This window comes from Chelonoidis abingdonii, chromosome 1 (genome assembly GCF_003597395.2).
Source record: "Chelonoidis abingdonii isolate Lonesome George chromosome 1, CheloAbing_2.0, whole genome shotgun sequence".
Lineage (NCBI taxonomy): Eukaryota > Metazoa > Chordata > Testudines > Testudinidae > Chelonoidis > Chelonoidis abingdonii.
The window spans coordinates 346,474,763-346,494,095 of NC_133769.1; the positions used below are offsets into that span (position 1 = coordinate 346,474,763).

Below are 19,333 nucleotides of genomic sequence, written 5' to 3' on the forward strand. Positions count from 1 at the left end.
TGCAGTATTCAAGATGTGGGCGTAACATGGATTTATATAGAGGCAATATGATATTCAGTAAACATGGAGTCTCTCTCTGCAGAATTTAGGATTACCTAACTCTAACATTGCATTAAACCTGATGACAACATATAAATCAGCTGAAAAATAAATAGTGTTGCTGCTTCTTCATGTTAAGTACCACCCCTATCCCAGGCAGCATGCACATGTGGTGGGACTCCCAGCCCCCTGACAGCAGCCCCTATGAATTAATGTCCCCGTGTCACTTTCCCTATACTGCCACATTCCAGGGAAAGCTCATGGGTCAGATCCTGAGCTGGTGTCTGTCTGTCCAGAGTTCCAGCATTGAGCCAGCTGAGGATCAGGCCCCAACTTCTAGAGTGTTGTTTGCCCAGAACCTTCAAAGATTCTTTTTTTCAATGCAACTCTTTCAAATTATCACTCAACTCATTAAAAGTATTTTCTGGAGGATTTATTTAACTGCCCTATTTCTGACTGTACTGTGGAACAAAGCCAGAATTGCAGAACCAGGCTGCTTAAGTACAGTACATCTGTATCGACTAATTGTTGAACCAGTATCAGAACATGCACGGTATGCCCTGAATTCTGGTTACTCAGCACAGCTTTCATATAAGCATGCGGCTCAGAAGCTTTTCTCTGTTTGAAAGCCCACTAAGGCAGCGATTCTCAAACTGTGAGACAGGACCCCAAAGTGGGTCGCGGGGTCGCTAGGGCTGGCTTAAACTTGCTGGTGCCCAGGGCCAAAGCTCAAGCCCAAGTCCAAGGGCTTCAGCCCTGGGCAGCACGGCTAAGGTTAGAGGCCCCCTGCCTGGGGCTGAAGCCTTTGGGCTTTGGGCTCCCAGCCTAGGGCAGTGGGGTTTTTGCTTTGCTCTCTCCACTGGGGTGACGGGGGTTGGGCAGGCTCAGGCTTCAGTCTCCTCTCCTGGGGTCGCGGTGCAATGAAGTTTGAGAACCCCTGCACTAAGGCACCCTCTCAATCTCTCTCTCTTCCAGCCTTTTTTCCCCCTTCCCCAGTCTGCTCCACTATCAAGCACTGAGCGAGGCAGCAGGCACTTCCATGGTCAGGCAGCTCTGACTTAAGGAATCTCAGACACTGCAACCATATGTCAGCCTCTTTCAGGGAAAAGCTAACTCACTTGACTTCCCAGTCGCTGTTTACATCCAAAATACTGCAAATCAAAGGCTTCAGCCTTCCGCGGAGCCCCTCCCCTCAAACTCTCCCCTGCTCTGTTAAAGGGGATCACATGGAGCAAGTAGCTTTTGCAATGTCCCCCACCCCCCAAAAAAATAAGTTTGTGTTTATTACCTTTCACTTCTTGCTCAGAAGTTCCCGGCAGAAACTTTGCAATCCACATGAGGCTACCATGGCTAGTTTTGTCTCCACCAAAAAAACAGCATAAAGCGACTACCGTGCAAACGTGCTGCTTGACATGATGTGTAGAAAACGGATCGAGATGCAGAGGAAAAACTCAGATCCAGGACACAACAATCAGCCCCATTCACACTGGAATGAAAGGAATGTCAGAGCTTTACCTACTGCCCAAATCATTGTAGTCTCTGCTGGGTCCTAATGTTGCACCATGTATTCAGCGAGAGTTCAGTCCCAAGCAGACTGTGCTGAGCGGGCTGGGCGGGAGAGGGGGCTGGCATCGAAACGGTAACACTACGCTGTCGTCCAACACACACACGCCGATGGGCTACTAGGTCCTAGTGCCCCCGGAGTAAAGCGAGACAGATCGAATTCAGTAAGCGAAGTCTCTCGCAGCGAATGCAGTGCTGGCACAGCAGGGCCTGCTGGTGATCGAAAAGCAGCATATTCCCCTGTACCAGGAGTTTGGAGATTTTAACTGCGGTTTCATCTAAAACTCTTTAGGATTTTATTCTAGGGCATAAAAACACATTGAAACAGCTTTAAGCAACCGCTTAAGGGAGTGACAAAATACTTGGTGGTCTTCTAGTGAAGATGGAGCTGTCATGCTCAACATCGGGGCAGTCTGGTAATTTCTAATTAGAATGGTCTCTTGTGCAAGTTTCTTTTGCTAATATTTGCACTGGAATGGATCAAACTGAATCTATCCCTGAAGGTAATTTAAGATTATTTTGAATATAAAATAAATAAAATCAAATTTCATTCAATTTTTGTTGGTTTAGGGGGTTGGTGATTGTTTATTTTTAAATCTCACCTTCCCACAACGCTGCCCCCCCCCCCCTTCTCTGGAAGCCACTCTGCAATTCCATTTTTCAAAAAAGTCACTTGCCAAACAGAAACCTTAAGAGATCCTTACACTAAAATATGCCTGCAATGCCTAACAGATTTCTGCAAACTTCAGGGGCTGCTGCCCTGGGTATCTCCTTTTGAAGGAGGCAAAGAGTAGGATTCCCTGCAGCATGTGATCCCTGTTTTCCTCTCCCTACTAATTCCAAGGCATGGCATAAATCAATTAAAATATTGCTTGTTAAGGTGATGCTAGTTTATTAATACCCCAGTCCTGCAAACACTTATGCAACTTTAGGATAATAAAGGTAAAGTTGCATAAGTGTTTGCAGGATGAGGGCTCATTGGTGTACATGCTGGCTATGTTCAGGCCTTGAGATGGTCATAGAGTAATCACAAATAATTTGTGTCAATGAGTTTTTAATCTCATCAGGAGCTGAGGAAGGCTGTTATCCAAAGCCTGTTGAAATCAATGGAAATGCTCCCATTCACTTCAATGAGCCCTAAAGGACTCCCAAATACATTCTCCCGCTATTTAGCCAGCTACATAGATGGGCCAGCAATATTCAGCAAACAAATTATTTTTATCAATCAGCAAGTAATTCAATAATTATGTCTATGTAAGTATTTTATACAGTCATAATTCAGTAATAATTTTCTCCAATAGTCATCTGTCCTTACTTGAGACCCCCTTTCATGAACCTCATCCTCAGAGTTACCACACTTCTTTCAATTCAATAGTATTATTGGCATGACAACTTAGACAATTGTTGCCAAAGTATAAAATGACAGGACACACAAATCTCCGGTAAAGGCAGACATGGTGAGCCTGATTCTCCTCCCAGAATCAGGAGTACCTCCATTCAAATCAATATTGTGATACAGGTGTAAACCACTGACAGCAGAATCAGGCCCAGGATAGAGTTGTTTCACCTGGCTGCATTTGTCATTGTCCATAGCTGAACTGGTGTCAGGCTGCTATGTAGCATGGCCCTTTCTCTTCCATTTTTTGCCTTCAGTCTAGGATTATGCACAGTTTTTCCTCATTGCTTTTCATAATGGAAAGTCTTCTCATGTTTGATAATGTGAGGTGGTATCATTCTTGCATTCCTTCCTCTTTTAGACAGTGGAGTATAAACAGTCCTTCCTTTTCTCTTTTTACCCTTTGCTTGAACAGATGCACCTCTCCAGATGTATATTTTCTATTATCTCCATCTTATCATCACCACCTACTCTGTGTTTAGTAAGAGTCTGCCTTAGTTTTGCATGTTATATTGTGAGAAAATAGTCACTAGTTCTATACATGCATCAGTTACAATCTACCGTATTGTTTTTGGTCTATTCTTCTTAGTAACTTCTAAATATTGGTGTTTCAGAGTTTTTGCTTGAGCAGTGAACATGGTTCATATTGGGATATGTTTTTTTCTTCTCTAGATTTTATTACTTTGTTGGACGCCAGGGCGTGGCGCTCACTTCCCTTAGGCACCCATGTTAATTAATTTTTCCTCACACCTTAAAGTGTGGTCATACTCTGCAAAAGATTGTGTAAATATGGTGCAATGCTTCCTGTTTAATTGAAGGCCTGTGATTTGGAAGTCAAGCTACTAGTAATAAAGACTCTGCAGGCCAAATTCTATGGAGCTTTTGCTCATTTAATATGATCTTTTCAAGTGAATAAGGCAGAGACAAGCTCACACATCTGTGTAACTGGTGGTTGTACTGTGGGATTGCACAGGTGATGGCACATGACTGGGTTGCACAGGTGTAACTGAGGGAAAAATCTAGTCCTGCAAATGGCATGAAGCTACCATTCTCTTGGTGATACATAAGTCAAGACAGAGTCATGCTCATTCTCACTTAGCTGTGTTGACTGACATCCCGATAGAAGTAAAAAGCAGAAAAAGCTTAATCACCAAGTCACAGATCCCAGGGAACAGATCTGTTGAGCAAGAATGTCCCATTTTTACATGGTCACTTTTTCAACCATAATCGCCATCACTTTAAGATTTTTGTTTTAAGTGTACCAACATGGGACATGGGAGACCTGGGATTCTTTGCTCCAGCACAGTCTTCCTGTGTGACTTTGGGCAAGTCACTTAGTGTGTCACCAATGCAAAAATAGAATAAAAAAAAAAATAATAAAATAACCCAAACCCTGTAGCAGCAAGTCTCAGGGTTTACAGACTTGGGCTTGTGGTGATCAAAATAGCTGTGTAGACATTCCTGCTTGCGCTGGAGTTGGGCTCTGAAATCAGGCAAGGGGGGTAGGAACATGGCTATTTTTAGTGCCCTAGTGCCAGCCCTCTGAGCCCAAGCCTATAGACCTGGACTCTAAGACTTGCTGCTGCAGGAGTTTTTTTGCCAGTGTAGACTCAACATTTGTCTCTTTGTGCTTTGGTTCCCATCTATAAAATGAGGCTAATAGCACTGCCCTACCTCAGAGGTTGTTGTGAGGATAAATACATTAAAGATTATGAGGTGCTCCCCTACTGATAGAATGGGGGCCATATAAGTACCCAAGACAGATAGATAAAAAAATGTTTTTAGCATGAAATCCGGGGCCTCAGGCATTGGTGATACCTCAGTCTCTCATTCTCTGCCTATGCACATAAATTTAATCTGAAGACCAAAGGGCTTTAGTCTAACCCAAGTTACCGCTCAGAGTAGATGGTTTAATGGTCCATTCTGGCCTCAAATTCCATGGAACTATGAATACAGTTCTGGCCATGTTTATTACCTTCCACTCCTTCCCCCATCTCAGTGTTCCCCTTTGGCAGTATTCCTATCATTTATTTGTATTTCAGCAGGGTCTAGAGGCCCCAGCCAACATAACAGTCTGTGCCCCAAAATGCTTACAGTCTAAAGAGCTAAGAAAGACAAAGGGTGGGAGGAAAAGTGTATCATCATCATCCCACTTTACAAATAAGGAATGGTGGCACCAAGAAATTAAGTGACTTGCCCAAGGTCACATAGACAGTCTGTGGGAGAGTTAGGCATTGAATCCAGACCTTCAAAGCCCCAGTCCCATGCCTTAAGCAAGATCATTCTTGCTTTCTGTTAGGAAATCCTCTGACACCGCTTAGAATTTGAGTGAAGGATTTGCATTTTGTTAGTATATTTGAACTTTCATTGTCTTGTTGAGCAGCATCCCGAGTGTGCAGATGTGGGGGAGCAGTATAAATAACATTACTGTTATTAAATCCAGGCCCTTCTCCCTGCTGCACAGCTGCCTCCCTACTCGTTTTCCCGTAAATTGCTTACTGTACATATTCCTTCATGTCAAGCAGTGGATTTATTGACTGTGCTGGACAGCAGTACTGTAGAAACAGGAAAACAGGAAATTTGTCAGCACACAGTGGTTCTTTGCCATTCAGCACACCAGTTCCACAGGATGCATTCTCATTATGGCTGGAATTATTCATGATTTAACCTCACCAACCCTACCTAAGCAAGCCATTCTGCTGTGGAGTCTGATTGCGAAGTGAGAGAACTACCGGGATGTGGGTAGCTCGTGTGTGTGTATGTGTGAGAGAGAGATTTTGTGCTTAGTGCCTTTCATCAGAGGATCTCTAAGCACTGCACAAAGGGGTGCATGCACTCAGCTTTCTGAGGCATGGGATCAGGCAGGCATACCCCCTTCATGCCATGTACCAGTACTTAGTGCTGTACCTTTGCTTTATTTCCTGGTGCCAGCATTTCGTATGATGACTGGATAGTTGCTTCTTTCATCTCTCATCAGGAGAGACAACTCAATGCTAAGGCATGTCTGTACTTTGAGCTGGGGGTGCAAGTTCCAGCTTGAGGAGACATACCCATGCTAGCTCTAATCATGCTAGCCTGCTAAAAATAGAGTGTAGCTGTCATGTCAAGAGGAGTTAGCTACCCCCAGTATGTATCCATATGCCAGCACGGGTCCATACTCGGGGTGACTAGCCCCTGCCACCACTCACATGGCTACGTTGTATGTTTAGCACGCTAGCTTGATCAGAGCTAGCATGAGTATGTCTCCTCAAGCTGGGAATCACATCCCAAAGCGCAGAAATACCTTTAGATTTCTCTATTTCATTGCTCTGGCTCCCTTTACTCAAGCAAACCCTCCAGTGACTGCAGGATTAGCCCTATCCTAGTAGTTACTTCTACAGTGCCTGGAATTTGCAAGGTGCTTTACAAACCCACATAAAAGACAAAGGGGCTGATCCGGGGCTCAGCCCTTGTTCTTGTGTGCTACTCTGATGGTGTGGAGGGGTCACAGAGGCACTGCAACAGGCTGGAGGAGAATGGGGTGCATGCTAGGGATGGGGCTGAGAGGGGAGAATCTCTATAGCGATAAATACTATGGGAATTCTGGGCTCCTCTAGGCTGTAGTGCATTCCATAGGCTGCCTGGGCAAGGCTGCTGGAAATTACAGGAGTCCTAGGTGATGCTCTAATTTACACTGGGGAGCCCATCACATAATCTGTCCTGGAGTCCCTGCCCGTAACCTGGACATGACACAAAGACGGTAACAAACCAGTAGGGTTTGGGGGGACAATGAGGAAGGAAGAAGGCAACAATAATAAAATCACTGGATTACTCAGCTCTGGCCTGTGCCTACATTCTATGGCACCATTTAGTATAGAATTGTTCTCTGCATTTGCATAACTTGTAGGCGGCATGGCAGGAGGGATCCTTCCTATTCCTTGTATAGCATTTAATCGAATAGGGCTGCTATCTGGATTGCGGCCTTTGGGTGCTATCTCAATACATGTGGGCCAAGATTTAAAAAAATGAGTGTCTGAAGTTAGCCTCCTATATCCCTATTGAGGCATTTAGGTAAGCAGCATGATTTTTAAAAGAGCTGAGCACTCAGCAGCTCCCACTAATCTCAAAGACACAGGATCAGCCTCGTAGTTAGAGTGGCATAAATTCAGAATGATTCCACTGAAGTCAAGAGCTACGCTCAGGCTATACACCAGTGTAAACGAGAGCTCAATAGATAAAGTGGTGGGGCGCAATGGATCATGTACCATATACACATTTGTAAGGAGAAGAAGGATGGTTCAGTGGTTAGGCATGAACCTGGGATTTGGAAAGTATTCAATTCCCTGCTCTGCTACAGAATTCCTGTGTGATCTTGGGCAAGTCACTTAATCTCTCTGGAGAAATAAACTACCCACCCCACAGAGGCAAATGCTTCTTTCATTTATAATTCTATGGTCCCACTGCAATCAGAGGAGCTACTTTCCTGTAAATGAGGGCAGACTTTGGCTTTGGCTTGTAATGTGCCTATTCATAATCTCTGTAGGTCAAAGGGAGGGTCTCTCTCAAAGCCTATTTAAAAATGGTAATATAAGTGCTGTCCTTTGTCATTTAATTTGGTTTGATGAAATAGAATGAATTTTTCTTTAGTTACCTTGATCCTGTATTGAATTTTAAACAAGTTGAATAAAACTAGATTTGTGGAATTTAACTGAGTCTGGTTACATTAGCCAGAGACTCCTCCATACCAATGTTTAGAAGGGTTTGGTTTGGTGTTTTAGCCTATCCTTACAGGTGCCTGCAAAGAGGATTATTTCCTAATTAGGGTGACCAGATGTCCTGATTTTATAGGAACAGTCCCGATTTTGGGTGCTTTTTCTTATATAGGCACCTATTACCCCCCACCCCCATCCCAATTTTTCACACTTGCTATCTGGTCACCCTATACCTAATCCATCTTTCTATAGCTCCTTCAACCCACAGTGCATGATCAGGATTGTGCTGAATTTCAGAGGATGATGGTCTCTTTCTGCCTATGTAACTTTGTTTCTCTTTTCCCCTGTATTTTTGGAGACACATTTGCCAGTGCTTTTCAAAGTCCTTCTCTTGTTCAATTCTGTTTTGACTTCACAATGAATTTAGTGGTCGTGAAGGGTGCAAGATTGGAGACTGAAGTTCTCTAGTAGGTAACGGGTCAGGTACAGGCCAGCAGTAGCTCAAGCTTCCTCACACCACTTGTCTAATGGAGTTAGAATGTAACCGTTAATGAGGCAAGAGGGTATTTCAGTTCCCATGCCCACTCTGTCTTTGGCCTCTCTGCTGAGGATGCCTATTATGGTCATGTAGACAACAGTCCGCTATGAACTGGACTGACAATATCATCTCATTTCCCATAGGTCCATGCCCAGCCACCTATTGCTAACAAGGGCCCTGGACAGATTTAAGACAAGCAATCTAAAAATGGAAGGCTCTCTAATCTATGAGAGAGAGAGGAAAAAAAAAAAACTTCCCCAAATTTCCCATGCATTTCTGCTTTAGCTGGGGGGGGAGCAGAGCAATCATTCCCCAAAACATGACAAATTTTTCCACCCATTTCTAGTGACCCTACTGCACTGAGTCGTTACCAGTCTCCTGGGTCATCTGGAGCCCCCAGTCAGCTCTCTGCTAGTGACTCCCTTTTACTATACAGGTCTGTGATGTTTATTACACCCAAGCTGCAGGCAAGATCACTGAACTCCCGCGGACTCGGCCATTCTGAACAGTAAGTTCAGTCTGGTATTGATGCTCGTTACATTTGAAACCACCCAGGCATGTAACCACATCGACTCCAAAGGCAAACAAACAAATAATTATCGCATTCCAGCTGACAGTTTGGCAACCCCAGATGCCTGCACCCCATTTTATTTCTTGATTGTGACTGCCACTTCTGATGTTAGGCCAGGCAGCCCACGACTTACAGCGTAGCGGGGGGTAATGCTAGCAGGGCTGTATGTACAGCCAGCCTAAGATAGGAACAACCAAAATAGTCATGGTGAGATGCTTGGACAACAGCATGAACCAAAACGTGGAATTAAAATACCATCTATAAAGAAGTTTCATTAAAGTAACACAGATCCATTTAAAAAAAAAAAGCCTCCTTACCATGTCTCCTGCCCTGTCAGATGGAAAGAATGCTATCTGTTCTGATTAGTCACTAACTTCATTTATCCCAGATACACGGCTTGTTTCAGCAGATATTATTTTAACAGCTTCTCTGGAATGTTTTAAATTATGAACGGAGGGACATCCACTTGTGCCCTTCAAGCAGTAGTTCCATAATTCCATCAGCAAAAGGTGTTTAAACAATCTAGCTACCAGATGGCCAGTTAACTCAAAAACTTGGTAAGCATTAAAATAAATATATTATTGCACTAAATTAATAGCCACTGCAAGGTTTTCACTATGGTGACAGCTGTACATATTTATCAGCTCCTCTCCACTGTGCATTTAATAGGCGGCATTGCAGCTACAGACAGCAAAGTCATCTCTGCACATCTGTTTTTCCAATTTTGCCAAAGAGATTTCATTTTTCTTTCCTCTAATGATTTGACCTGTTTCATTTCTGGCAGAGGACTCTGTTAAATGAAGCACTAGCTTCCTGGATTCATTCCAGCCAGAGATGAGGTCAGAACAACAAGAAAAAAGAAGCAGCTGGTGGCTAATAAGCAATGGGAACAAATAGGCTAGGGATTTTTTTAAAAATCAAATGGGACTGGATTCCTAGTTGTAATGGTTGCACAGGAACAATGTACCACAGAAACTGTATTCCCTGCAATCACAGTAGTGGTAGCATGCCTCCCCTAGTACAGCTAGATAATCACACGTGTTCAGCTATCAGGAAATCTGGTGCATAGCCTCTAAAAATTTCCACAGATGTATTAGGTCTTTTACAAAAGCATTCGGAGCTGGATTCAGGGAAAGTTGGTTTCCCATCTCAAACGCCCCCCCCCATTTTATTTTTCCACTTTCATCAAATTTCCATTATTCTATCACAGATTTCTCTGATCCCCTCATGTAGGGAGAGAGCTCTTTCTTCCCATGCGTTTTTCCTCATCTGGCCTCTCTTTGCCCTGATATTCAACTATCTTATCCTAAAGCAGCGAACAGACCAATTTCTAGTGACACTTCCAGTTGAATATGACTCAGAAGCAGGATGTGGCTGTGGAAGCATCAACTGATGCCCCTGCTTAAGAAACTCTCTCTTCCTTGCCCTTCCTTTCTCCAAGACCAAAAATTCCAGCTCACCAAGGAGACAATACAACATTCTTCTGCTAGGCTGCAGAGCAAGTGTAAAACGTTCTGTCTTCATCATTTACAGAACAAAAGGAACACAACAGTCACAGGCAGAGTCAGGAGTGCAGAAATCCTGAATTTTGAGAGAGGAGACAGAATGAATGAGAAGAAGAGAGAAGAATTCATTTTTGGCTAATCATTATGGATCCCTGATAAAATGATGCTTCCAGTACTTGCTTATCACAATCGTTTTAACTTGGGAATGAGAGCTACCTAAGGGCACAATTGTGTCAGATGATAAACACCTCCTGAGGCTTCTCATCACCCTCAGTTCCTATGCTCTTGTGAAAACTGAACGTGCAAAACTCATCTCAAGAGATGCTCTTCGTCATGCAGAAGCACACTAACTGGTGATTGCTAGGGACAACAGAACTAGTCATTCCAAACCAAACCTTTTATGAAGTGTGGGGGAAAATATTGGTTAAACTTTCTTCCCCTTTATTATGTTTCATGCTGGACGCCAAAAGAACCAAAATAAAGACTGTTCTCATGATATTTCAAGCTATATAGAAAGCAGGAGGAGCATAGATTATTAGGGTTGGAAGGGACCTCAGGAGATCATCTAGTCCAACCCCCTGCTCAATGCAGGACCAATCCCCAAATGGCCCCCTCAAGGATTGAGCTCACCACCCTGGGTTTAGCAGGCCAATGCTCAAACCACTGAGCTATCCCTCCTGCCAGGATGAGAACCTCATGAAAGTGCTTGGAGCACTTCTGTACTGTCTCCCACTACCTCACCATGAGGATCTCTCTCTCTCTCACACACACACACACACACTCACACACCTGTCTTGCTAAAAACTCTTTTCCTTCTTCTAAGCTCTAATCTTTCCTTGTTCTTCCATTTTTGCACAGTTGTCTCATATTCTGTTTTGGTCTTATCTAGTTTAGATGTGAGATCCTGTCTTACTCTAGGTTTGGAAGAAACAATGGAAATATAGGGTGTAACTGAAACTACATTTAAGAATAATTTCTTCCCTCTAGTATGTTGAATGTTCCCACACAGCCGCTACTTCCCTTCCCACATGAGTAGTCAGATGGGGAGCAGGGACTGGGTGGGAGCACCCTCAATTTGCCAGTTGTACCAGCACACCAGGGGAATTGATTTGCACTGGGTAGAGGGCTGGCACAGATTATTTCCTTCTCAGAGCAGAAATGGAACCAGAGAGTCCTAGGTCACAATGAAGTTCCTGATCTACTCCCAGGGCGGCACAATAATGCTCTATCCCTTGCTTAGAGCTTGTGTCAAAGACACAATTAGCCTAGTTTTGCAGGTCCAAAAGAGCTTGCTAGTTGATCATCCAAACTCTTTGCTGTTTCATTTAACCAAACCAGACCTTAGAACTTTTGAGGTTCAGCCATCACTAGTAGGGATGTGGTCAAGGGAAGGGCAGGAACAATGACAAAAGGTTTAGAAAGTGGAAAGGTTGCGAGAAACGGGCATGCTTAGTTGAGTGGACCCATCTGTAAAGAGAGACTGTAAATATGTGAGGGATCAGTAAGAAAAGCACAGAAGGGAATAGTTGGAATCTGCAGCAGGGCAAGTACGTTTTAAGTAATTTGCAGATTTTAGACATATAAGTTCAGTTAAGCAATGGAACAAGCAGCCAAAGGAAGGCAGTTGACATTGCATCACTAGAGATATTCAAGATATCCATCTAGTATGGATTATTTTTTAATAATCTCAATCCTGACACCAAGCAGACAGAGCCCACAAGAGTTTCCCTATAATCCAAGGAATTACATGACTGTTATCAATTAGAATAACTGCTACAGTTTATCAACCCTTTTTAGAACCATCTAACGATAATATAGTTTCCATTTAGGCATTGCATTAAGAAATCCAAACTCTGGGCACCAGAGGTTCACAGTAGGGATGTGTACATGATAAAATGACCATTTTTCTTCTATGCAGTGTTGTTGTAGCTGTGTTGGTGCCAGGATATTCAAGAGAAAAGGTGGGTGTGGTAACAGCTTTTATAGGACCAACTTCTGTTGGTGAGAGAGACAAACTTTTGAGCTTATACAGAGCTCTTCTTCAGGTCTCCTGAAATCGGTTCAATAAAAGATATTACCTCACCCACCTTCTTTTTCATTTTTAGTTCTACCTATGGACAACCCTGTGTTTTACTTTAGGGTGCTGGTGATCTATCAGTTGCTGTATGTTGTCTCCAAAAGAGGTTGTATCTCCATAAAATCCAATCTCTGTACCAGAAATCCAGTATTTCAGAAAAAGGAGAGTATGTTTGCAGCAATACTCAAATCTCAGGCTTCAGAGCATAAAATGATCAATGAAGGAGTCAGGGAAGACATTTCCCCCCTAACTACATTGCACAAACAGTTGGTGCACTGTGAGTGGTGGGGAAGAAAGATTCACTTCCCACCGATATTCATGTGATGACCATTCCTGGAGGCAGGATACCAGAACTTAATGATCCAATGAGGGAAATCATATGTTCTTATGGACACAGGATGTTGCCCTCTGTGAGACATGGTGTTTTGGGCCAATGGTCAAGTTTAAAAGTGCATGACTCTCAGGGAGGCAGTAGGGAAGATTGAGGGGAACCACAAGAGAAGAGTCTTTCTGCATGTCTAGCTAAACAGAATGTTGAAAGACATACCCCAAACAAATGTGTTCCTGAAATATCAGTGCACCTCAGTTTAGATCCTGCCCATCTCCCTCTGTGAGAACATCATTAAAGTGTTTGGTTTTAGAGAGGTCTGCTCTCTATTGTTTAGTAGCACCAATTATGTCACTTGGTCCCAGAGCCCTCACAGTGTAGAATGCTGACAAACATCACAAGGCTTGTACCCAAAACCACCTTAATTTAGGATGACTTTGGTATGAAACATAAGTGCAAAGGGAAAGCCATGTTCTAGGTCCACTGGCACCAAGGGGTTATATGGGGAAAGAGCGTACCTCTTCCTCAGGATAAGCCACTTTTGCTGTGAATGCCTCAGCTTCCACTTCTCCCATGCTAACAACCTCCTGCTGAACACCCATCTTGCTCAATGGCAGTAAGGCAGGACTGTCAGTGTGACAATGGAGCAGGCTGGGCACTCCATGCTGGCTGTGACATCACCAGCTTTTCTGAGAAGCCCCTGGCCCGTAAAACCAGAACATGTTAGTGATCTCTCTCGGAATAACTGCACTTTGCATGTTTACTGCACATTACACCTCCAGCCTTTCCTACTTCTAAACTACCTGCTAACTTCTTGCCGCATTTTTCATTTTGTCAGGTGGTCTTGACAGCATGACACACACCACCACCACTACACACACGTGCAGGCACACACATGTGCAGGCACACACACAGACACACACACAGACACACACATTCTTGTAGCTTCATGCCCTCTCCCCATTCCTCAGGGGAATAGGTGGTCAATATCTTCAGCGGGCTCTACAGGGCGCTGATGGTATGGGCCACCTGTTGAGGATCTTCTGATGAGGAACATGTAGTCCATCTCATCCTCTCTCTCCTGCCTCAGTACAGCACTTCTAGCTACAGCTACAAAACAGACTACTGCCACGGCCCTGCTGAGCTGGGGCTAAGAGAAGACTCATGATTTTTATTGCCTAGGGCTGTCCTAATGAACCTGCTAGAGATTATGGATCATCTCTCCTAGAAAGCAAGTGCTGGAGAACCCCAAGCAAAGAATTAGGGGGTGTCTCTCAGCCTCAGCTCAGTAGACCCAACAGCAGCAGTCTGTTTTCTGCTCCCTGTTGCATTATTTGGGCATATGGTCACTCAGTCTCCAGAAATGCTTTTATGCCCATTTGAGCCAGTCATCTACACAGGGTGGCCCCTCAAGAAGCTACCTAGTGCCCCCTGCAGCGCAAACAGGGGAACTTCTAGCTGTAAGACTGAACAGGAATAGAGAAGGCCATCAGCACCCAGCTCCCCACTTGAACGTAAAGTGGGTGGGATACTGAGCCCAAGCAAGGGGCTGATTCTATGTTCTTCTGAGTTTGTCAAAAACCAACCCATATGAAGTGAACTATTGATTTCAGTCTGAGAGCTGGACTCTTCACTCCTCAGACGTCACACATTTCTAGTCCTGATTCCCAGCTCTCTTCTCTAATCACTAGGAACATAGCATACTGGAGGACAAAGTTTTTGGAGCTCATCATAGCACTAACCATCAGAGCAGAGGGTCACAGAAGTGCTGGTGCCAGGCATGGGTTAAACTTTAACTGCACTTCCAAAAAGCTGGACTATTTACACTTTCTGCAACAGAAAGATGCAAGCTCTTGGCACAAAATAAAATACCCAAGCAAATGTGATTCTGAAAGGTACTAAATACATCTTCTAGTATCCAGCAGTGTCCTACTCCCTGGTCTGTGCGTTCAAAAGCAACACAGAAAGGAGCCACTGGTAATGATGCATTTATGCGGCAGACTGCATTCAGCAGCCTCTCTATTTTTTAAACTAAGTCTTCTCATCCAAATTACAGTATAGGATGCAGAGAAGAAAAAGACATAGGAATATATGCTCTGCATGGGACTTACCCAGCTGATCCAGTCTGAATTGAGCTGGTGCGCCTTCGGAAATCTCATTGTCTGTAGGAAGAAGAACAAATGCCTAGAAACAGCAGCCTGATTCATAGGTGTATACTGTTAGAGAAATAAAACTGCTTCTAGTAACACTGCAGTGAGGCCGTTGCTTAGCTTGCCCCTAGTTCTGCCAGGTGGTGCTTTCTTTCAGCATGTCTGTTTGGAAATTAGTAATTGTCAAATAAACTTTGGGTCAATTCAGCCACAAAACCAAAGCATATTCTTGCTGCAAAATGAAACCTCGTCGTCCCTCCAGCACCCATACACTTTGCGTTGCCAGAGTCCTAGGGGGCTGCACTGCACCATCCTGATCCTTGGTGGGACACCCAGGCTGCACATGCAAAATAAGAATCTCATTTTCGGACACGTCCTCCAGACTTTTCAGAAACCCCGCCACTCCCATCTCCTGTTTCTTTTAGTGTCCAAAGATTGGCCAGAAACATCATTAACCAGAGCAGAGGCTCCAGAAGTGAGTGCGCCGATCCTGTGCCCACCTGAATGGACACAAACACCTCCCTTCGCTACTGCAGGCCCCTCTTTGCCATCCGGCCTGCCTGCCCATTGGTTGCTAGGCAACCACAGCAGGCAAACGTATTCGGCATTAACTCTCCCACCCACTATGAGATTTTTGTTTGTTTTTCAATTATTTAAAAAGAAAAAAACCCTGAAAATGGCCAGATCCTCAAAGACAAATAAATAATAAACAAACCAAAGAGACTTTTTCCCTTTCAGTCACTGGATTTGATCTCCCTGATACCAAAATCTCTTGTCTATCGAATGGGGATGTTGTGTAGCCAGAATATATTTCAACCTATGGAGAGGAGGGGAAGTGCTACAGCCCAGTTTTCTCCCTCCTCCTGAATAGCAGACCAAGCGAGCCCTTTAACTCTGTGAATTTTCACCTGTAACACTCACAGGAGAAACTCTCACAAGGCACTAGTAGAAAATAAATCACCAGGGACTATCCTACACTAAGGATAAGACATGGGGACTTGAAATCTAGCAAGTCACCTTCACCAAAGGATCTTGACACTTCACACACATCAGTGAATCTATCCCCACAGTACCCCGGTGAGGTAAGGAAGTACTATTATACTATACTGTCTTTGTTAATGGGCTTTTCAGGCTAGCAGACAAACCTGTAAGTAGATCCAATGACTGGAGGCTGAAGCCAGACAAATTCAGATTGGAAATAAGGTGCAAATTTTTAACAGTAATGAGGTTAATTAATCAATGGAACAACTTACAAAAGGTATGGTGGAAACTCCATCACTGGCAATTTAAAAATCATTACTGGATGTTTTTCTAAAAGATATGCTCTAATTCGGTGGTCTCCAACCTTTTTACATGCAAGATCACTTGTTGAATTTAAGGGCAACCCAGGATCTACCCCGCCCCTTCCCCAAGGCCCCACTCCTTCCCCAAAGCCTCACTCCGCTCACTTCACCCCCTCCCTGATTGCTTACTTTCCCCGACCCTCACTCACTTTCACCTGGCTGGGGTAGGGGGTTGGGGTTTGGGAGGGAGGGAGGGAGTGCGGGCTCTGGGCTGGGGCGAGGGGTTCGCAGTGTGGGAGGGGGCTCTGGGCTGAGCCTGGGGCAGGAAGCTGGGGTGCAGGAGAGGGTGAGGGGTGCAAGCTCTGGGAGAAAGTGTGGGAACAGGAGTGCGCTCTGGGCTAGGGCAGAGTGTTGGGGTGGAGGAGGAGGTGTGCAGTGCTGGCTCCAGGAGGAGGTTCAGGGCTGGGGGTTGGAGTGCCAGAGCGGGTTTGGGGTGCTGACTCAGGACTGGGGCTTGGGGTGCAGGAGGGGGTTCGGCATGCAGGAGGGGTATGGATTGGTGGTTCTGGGAGGGGGCTCAGGGCTGGGAGTTGGGGTGCGGCCTCACCCCGGGCAGCACTTACCTCCAGTGGCTCCGGGTTGACAGTGCAGTGTGGCTGCTGCTAAGGCAGGCTCCCTGCTTGCCCTTGCCCCAAGCCACCCCCAGAAGGGGCCAATGTGGCTCTGCGCACTGCCCCTCTCTGCCAGCACCGCCCCTGCAATTGGCCACAGCTCCCTGTTCCTGGCCAATGGGAGCTGCGGGGGCAGTGTTGCAGGCAGGAGCAGCACGCAGAGGGAAACCCCTGTCTCCTCATTCCCCTGCCCCCAGGGCTATGGGTCTGCACTGGCCACTTCTGGGAGCGGCGTGGGGCCAGGGTAGGCAGGGAAACTGCCTTAGCGGCAGCTCCACTGAACCACTGGAGATTGCAATCGACTGGGAGATCCTCTAGGATCAATCAAGTGGTCACAGTTGACCCATTGGTGACCACTGCTCTAATTCAAACAAGAAAGTCCTATGGCCTGTGTTCAGGGCCGGCGTTTCCACTGAGGTGAACTAGGCAATCGCCTAGGGCACCAGGATTTTCTGGGAACGGCATTTTGCCAGGGGGGGGCGGCAGGCAGCTCCAGTGGACCTGCCTCTGTCGTGCCTGTGGAGGGTCCGTTGGTCTGCAGCTCTGGTGGAGCTGCCGCAGGCACGACTGCAGCAGGACCACCAGAGCCGCGGGAGTGGTGCACGGGGCAGCGAAATGGCCGTGCGCCTAGGGCGCGAAAAACTCTAGCGCTGGTCCTGCCTGTGTTCTACAGGAGGTCAGAGTAGAGGATTACAGTGGTACCTTCGGGCCTTATTATCTGTGAATCATCTTGATTTAACAGATGGGGAACTGAAGAACAAAGAAGCAAAGTGACTTGCCCAGAGTCACACAGGAAGTTTATGGCAGAGCTGAGAAACAAATCCACCTCTCCTGAGTCCCAGGCCAACCTCAGCCACAAGCCCATCCTTCCTATCCTGTAGCTGAGGCAAGACTATGCAGTGGTGCCTATAAGAAATCAGCCAACATTTAATGGTTAGGAGGAGGGACAATGGTGAGAGGTGTCTGAGGGTTGCTAAGACAATGCTTGTTTCAGAGCAGATGTTTAAATTCTCAAAGATTATTTCCTGGAGTCCCCTCCCCACATTCAGGACTCCGGATTTAAGCCCCCCAGGAGTACGGGGGTGCTGGGAGGCACCAGCACCTCCAGCGGAGCTCCTACAGGTTTGAAAATATTTTCCAAAGCTCTTCTCCAGTGGGCTCCTGCTAAATTTAAGCCCTAGCGCCAGTGCAGGTGAAGTGCTATCCAAGTTTGGTAAGCAGTGAAATGACAATTTTATCAGCTTATTATTAGTACAGCCTTATTCATTTCAATACAAACGCACACTATACCCCATATCTAGAGATGGCTGAATAGCATCAGAGAATCTCTAGTGTTAACAGGACCTGTTCTGATGGTTGTGGTCATTGTCTGCGGGGACTGAACCAAGTATCTCTGGATCTAAAATGGGCATACTAGATAAGACCAATGGTCCATCTAGACCATATCCTGTCTTCTGATAGTGGCTAATGCCAGATGCTTCCAAGCGAATGAACAGAACAGGGTAATTATCGAGTGATCAATCCCTGTTGTCCAATCCCAGCATCTGGCAATCAGGCTAGGGACACCCAGAGCCTGGGGTTGCATCCCTGACCATCTTGGTTAATAGTCATTGATGGAGCTATCCTCCATGAACTTATCTAATTCTTTTTTAAACCCAGTTACAGTTTTGACCTTCACAACATTCCCTGGCAACGAGTTCCGCAGGTTGGCTGTGCATTGTGTGGCATAAGCCCCTGCTGCCTAAGCCAGAGGACAAGGGCCAATAGTTTGAAAGCATTTGTAGGGACAGAGGCCATGCAATACCTTGGACAATTCCCAACACCTGTAACAGGTGCCAAGATTGGCCATCACCAGCACTAAAGGGAAATAGAGCTGGGTGGTACATTTTTGCTGAAGCAAAACACTTTGGTTTCCACAAAACTATTATTGGGAACTTTTTTGAGTCTGGGGCACAGAGAGTGAGACACACACTAAATGGTTAGGCAGATTAAAAGCTGCACAGCTACCATACCTCCTCTGTCACTAGCAAAGTGAAAAATACCGCTGTGAGTCAGCCAGTTGGTTTCATCCAGCTTCCAGTTGTCACCAAGGTCCATGCTTCCCATACAGTGTCAGAGAGTTGCTGGTAACGCCTCCCAGAGTTCTTTCTGAGGAATAACCAAAACCTGTTGTGAATTATTGCAATTGCCAGGCTTCAAAATCTGCCAACAGCTAACCACTGAAGCAGAGTGAAACTAGTATTTCTACGTCTATTCCTATTGGCCAACTTGTGCCCACACCACACATAGGGGTGCAAGAGATGGAAAGGGTGTACAGTTTCCAGATTATGTTTAGGTGTTGGTTTAACTAGGGTTAAGTGGAAATTTGTTTTCCTGTCCCATGAAAATTTTTGACATTTAAATTTTTTTCCCATCCCTTTGCACATCGGGATGAAGTTGAAGTCTCAAAAATTGTGATTAACTAAAAGGAAAAAAAAAATCAGTTCAGGTCAATTGAAATGTTTTGTCTCAGTTTTAACTT

At 45.2% G+C, this 19,333-nt stretch overlaps 1 protein-coding gene across 1 annotated transcript in view; it reads right to left on the reverse strand.

Annotated features, from left to right (window-relative positions):
- Positions 1-18,918, reverse strand: part of AMOTL1 (angiomotin like 1) — a 138,934-nt gene extending 120,016 nt beyond the window's left edge. Inside the window, exons 1-2 of the mRNA XM_075066575.1 lie at positions 18,825-18,918; positions 14,820-14,870 (exon numbers count right to left, since the gene is read on the reverse strand). Coding sequence (XP_074922676.1) covers positions 14,820-14,870; positions 18,825-18,918 — 145 coding nt within the window. The remainder of the gene's footprint in view (positions 1-14,819; positions 14,871-18,824) is intronic.
- Between the last annotated feature and the right edge of the window lie 415 nt (positions 18,919-19,333).